The sequence below is a fragment of the Halictus rubicundus genome, chromosome 8, assembly GCF_050948215.1.
Source record: "Halictus rubicundus isolate RS-2024b chromosome 8, iyHalRubi1_principal, whole genome shotgun sequence".
In the NCBI taxonomy this organism is placed as follows: Eukaryota; Metazoa; Arthropoda; class Insecta; order Hymenoptera; family Halictidae; genus Halictus; species Halictus rubicundus.
In genome coordinates this window covers 15311534-15314219 of record NC_135156.1, presented here as the reverse complement: position 1 = coordinate 15314219, position 2686 = coordinate 15311534, and the positions used below count along the sequence as shown (strand labels likewise).

Below are 2686 nucleotides of genomic sequence, written 5' to 3'. Positions count from 1 at the left end.
TTTTTTTTTCGTGCAAACGGACACCTTTATTGCTTAACAATCATAGTCGTAGATACGTACAAATTGTAAAATAAATTAGGAATATAAAATTGCAGAATATTTAAATGTTCTGCACGGCGATCTGCAGCGCTAGAAGCTTCTGAAGCTTTTGCGAGTGCCGTTTTATTGGAAAATTAATCATATATGTCATTTAACGCCGTTACGTTAGAGGGAAAGAATAAATAACTTACATAATGGTTGACAAATGGCTTACACAATGGTTAATAAATAATTGGGCGCGCGATTAAAAACATGGATCAATGACGTACGCGTGAATTGTGCGACGGGGGTGAAATTTTTTCAATTAGCCACGCGTTTTGGGGTACACGCGCGGTAAGAGGGTCGCGGCCGCGACCGCGACAACCGGCGCGCGACAAGCGACCTACTTGGCCGCGTCGGCCATGCTGTTCGTCAATTGTCTACTCATCGCACGGACAATTGTCATCGTTCGATGCACGGCCGCGAGCAACCTTTGCCTTTTGCTGCGGCTGTTTTCGTCCACCCTTTCGGCGAGGGTTGATCGGCCTGCAATCATTGCAATCGCCGCTGTCGTCGTCGCTGCTGTACGCGTCCGAGCAGTCGCCCTTCGAACAAGCGCAGGACCAAGAATCTCCTTCTGAAATGCAAAACACACTTCTATAGTATTTTTCTGTACTTTGAAAAACATTCTAAGAACTCCACCAACTGGAAACGCTCCGACATTTTTATTCAGAAGAAATGTTTAAATTGCGGCTGGGAATTGTTCAAAAACGATGCTTCTCTGTGTAACACTCTAAAATTACAAATTTTTGCATCGCACATTTCATTCCGACGAAATAAGAGCCACCAACCATTGAAACATTTAATTGTCGTAATTGGAAATTCTCTAATCTGCAGTCTCTTCGTAATTATTTCATAAACTCAAGCGAAGATTTGCTCACTATTTTTTTCAAATTTTTATTCGTTCAATCAGTAAATTATAACACAATATCTTGTGAACGCTGTCCTCCAACCGTTGGACAGGGTGTCAAAATGTTCTAAAAAATGCAGCAAAAATTCATACAACAAGTGCCGAAATAGTTAAATAGTTGGGAAAAAATTTGAACAATAGAAAATGGACCATTGAAGGGTTAAAATTGATAAAAATTTTTCGTATCCACAGCGGAGAAAATATTGAATAAGCCGGGAAAGACTCACTTGTTCGACGAGCCGACTTCTTCTTCGAGGTTTTCGCGCTGCACGGTGATTTGCAGGATTTCGAGGTTTTCGTGGCTCGCGAATTTCGCTTTTTGGCTTTTCCCTTGCCCTTTCTCCTCCTCGGAGAAAGCAGAGGGGAATAGTCGTAGCAATCGCAGTCGAAACAGCCGCAACTACTGTCCGAGGAAGTGTAGGATGATGATGAGTCCGATGATTCGGACGAGCTGTCGCTGGTGCTGTCCGAGTCGTAGCGGCTTTTGCAACAAGACTTTGACTTCCTGATCAAGTTCTTCGTGGTTGGCCTTCTACAACTGCAAAAAACAGTTTGGTAACTATTCGTTCTCTTCGTCCTCACCGATTCGATGTTTTGATTTTATTTCATCGTATACGTGAAACAATTCTAAACAGTATTCAGCCGTGATAAATGATCGTAAACCATTTTGCGATTTGTCTATGATAAAAGTATTTTCACTGATAGGTGTGCCATTTTGAAACGTGGAGACAGCATGGACGATTTTAACGTAATTATTCAGTTGTATATTTTGCCCACGCGAAAGTAAAATGGCTATGCTAAATATCATCGGTTCTTCAATTTCTCTTTTATTGTTGATCTTATTGTATAGTATTTATAATTTCCAACCGTCCTCGTTAACGTACTTCTGATATTCAACTCGAAAGGACAGGAAAACAAAATGTCGGACGGTCGGAAGATCAAATTATCTGCGTGTTTATCCCCACGTGACCATTCAAATGAACAAATTATACTTAACAAAATTGTATTGAATTTTCTACACACATTTACAAAATAAATATCCCTTCCATCTAATAGCACTCTTTTATCAATGTATGATTATTCTTTACCTCATTCTGCCGATGTTTCAGCAACAGTGTCGATCTTGATAAATTTTCTGTGCTCCTGTTTTCCCTTGCACTACACGATTACGTAATTTCAGACAGTGCAAGATTCGCGATTAGAATGTCTATTGTAGCATCGACCCAATGTTATCCCGTATGCTCGAGTCCAGGAGAATTTCACCGAAACGATGCTCGTTTCTCGCGATCTGTTGTCCAAATGCTCCCAACTGACAACATTCTCGGTTTTTATAAAGACGGTTTACTTGCTCCTCGGGTTCACCTTTCGGCAACCGTTTCTCTCGTTTGTGTACGTGCCAATCGAATCGTACGCTCGCTTACCCACCATATTTTCCACTCTAAACAGAATTTACCTCTAACAATTGTTACATGTACGATCCTCCAAACGTCAAAAATCAAACAATAGGAATGAAACTAGACGAATTTATGCACTGGAATAAATGCTTATGCAGATTCTATGTACTTGTTGATTAATAGCATCGTCTGAATTAAAACAGGTTAGATTTCTTTTATTTACAATTTAATTGGCAGGCTTCGGATTGAAACGTTTCCTATGAAGTTACAAACACGCGCTTATGGAAAATAAGATTTGTATTAT

The 2686-nt window shown here is 40.2% G+C and overlaps 1 protein-coding gene across 1 annotated transcript; it reads right to left on the bottom strand.

Annotated features, from left to right (window-relative positions):
- LOC143356691 (uncharacterized) lies at positions 1-2315 on the bottom strand. Its single transcript, XM_076792590.1, has 3 exons — positions 2077-2315; positions 1216-1526; positions 1-655 (listed from the first exon to the last, which is right to left on the bottom strand). The coding sequence occupies exons 1-3, from the start codon at positions 2079-2081 to the stop codon at positions 459-461; spliced, it is 513 nt and encodes a 170-aa protein (XP_076648705.1). The 5' UTR covers positions 2082-2315; the 3' UTR covers positions 1-458.
- Positions 2316-2686: the final 371 nt, after the last annotated feature.

Excerpts from the sequence above, each read along its gene's own strand:
- LOC143356691 (XM_076792590.1), bottom strand. Across the intron at positions 656-1,215 it reads GAAGTCGGCTCGTCGAACAA|AAGGAGATTCTTGGTCCTGC; the intron begins GTGAGTCTTTCC and ends TTTGCATTTCAG.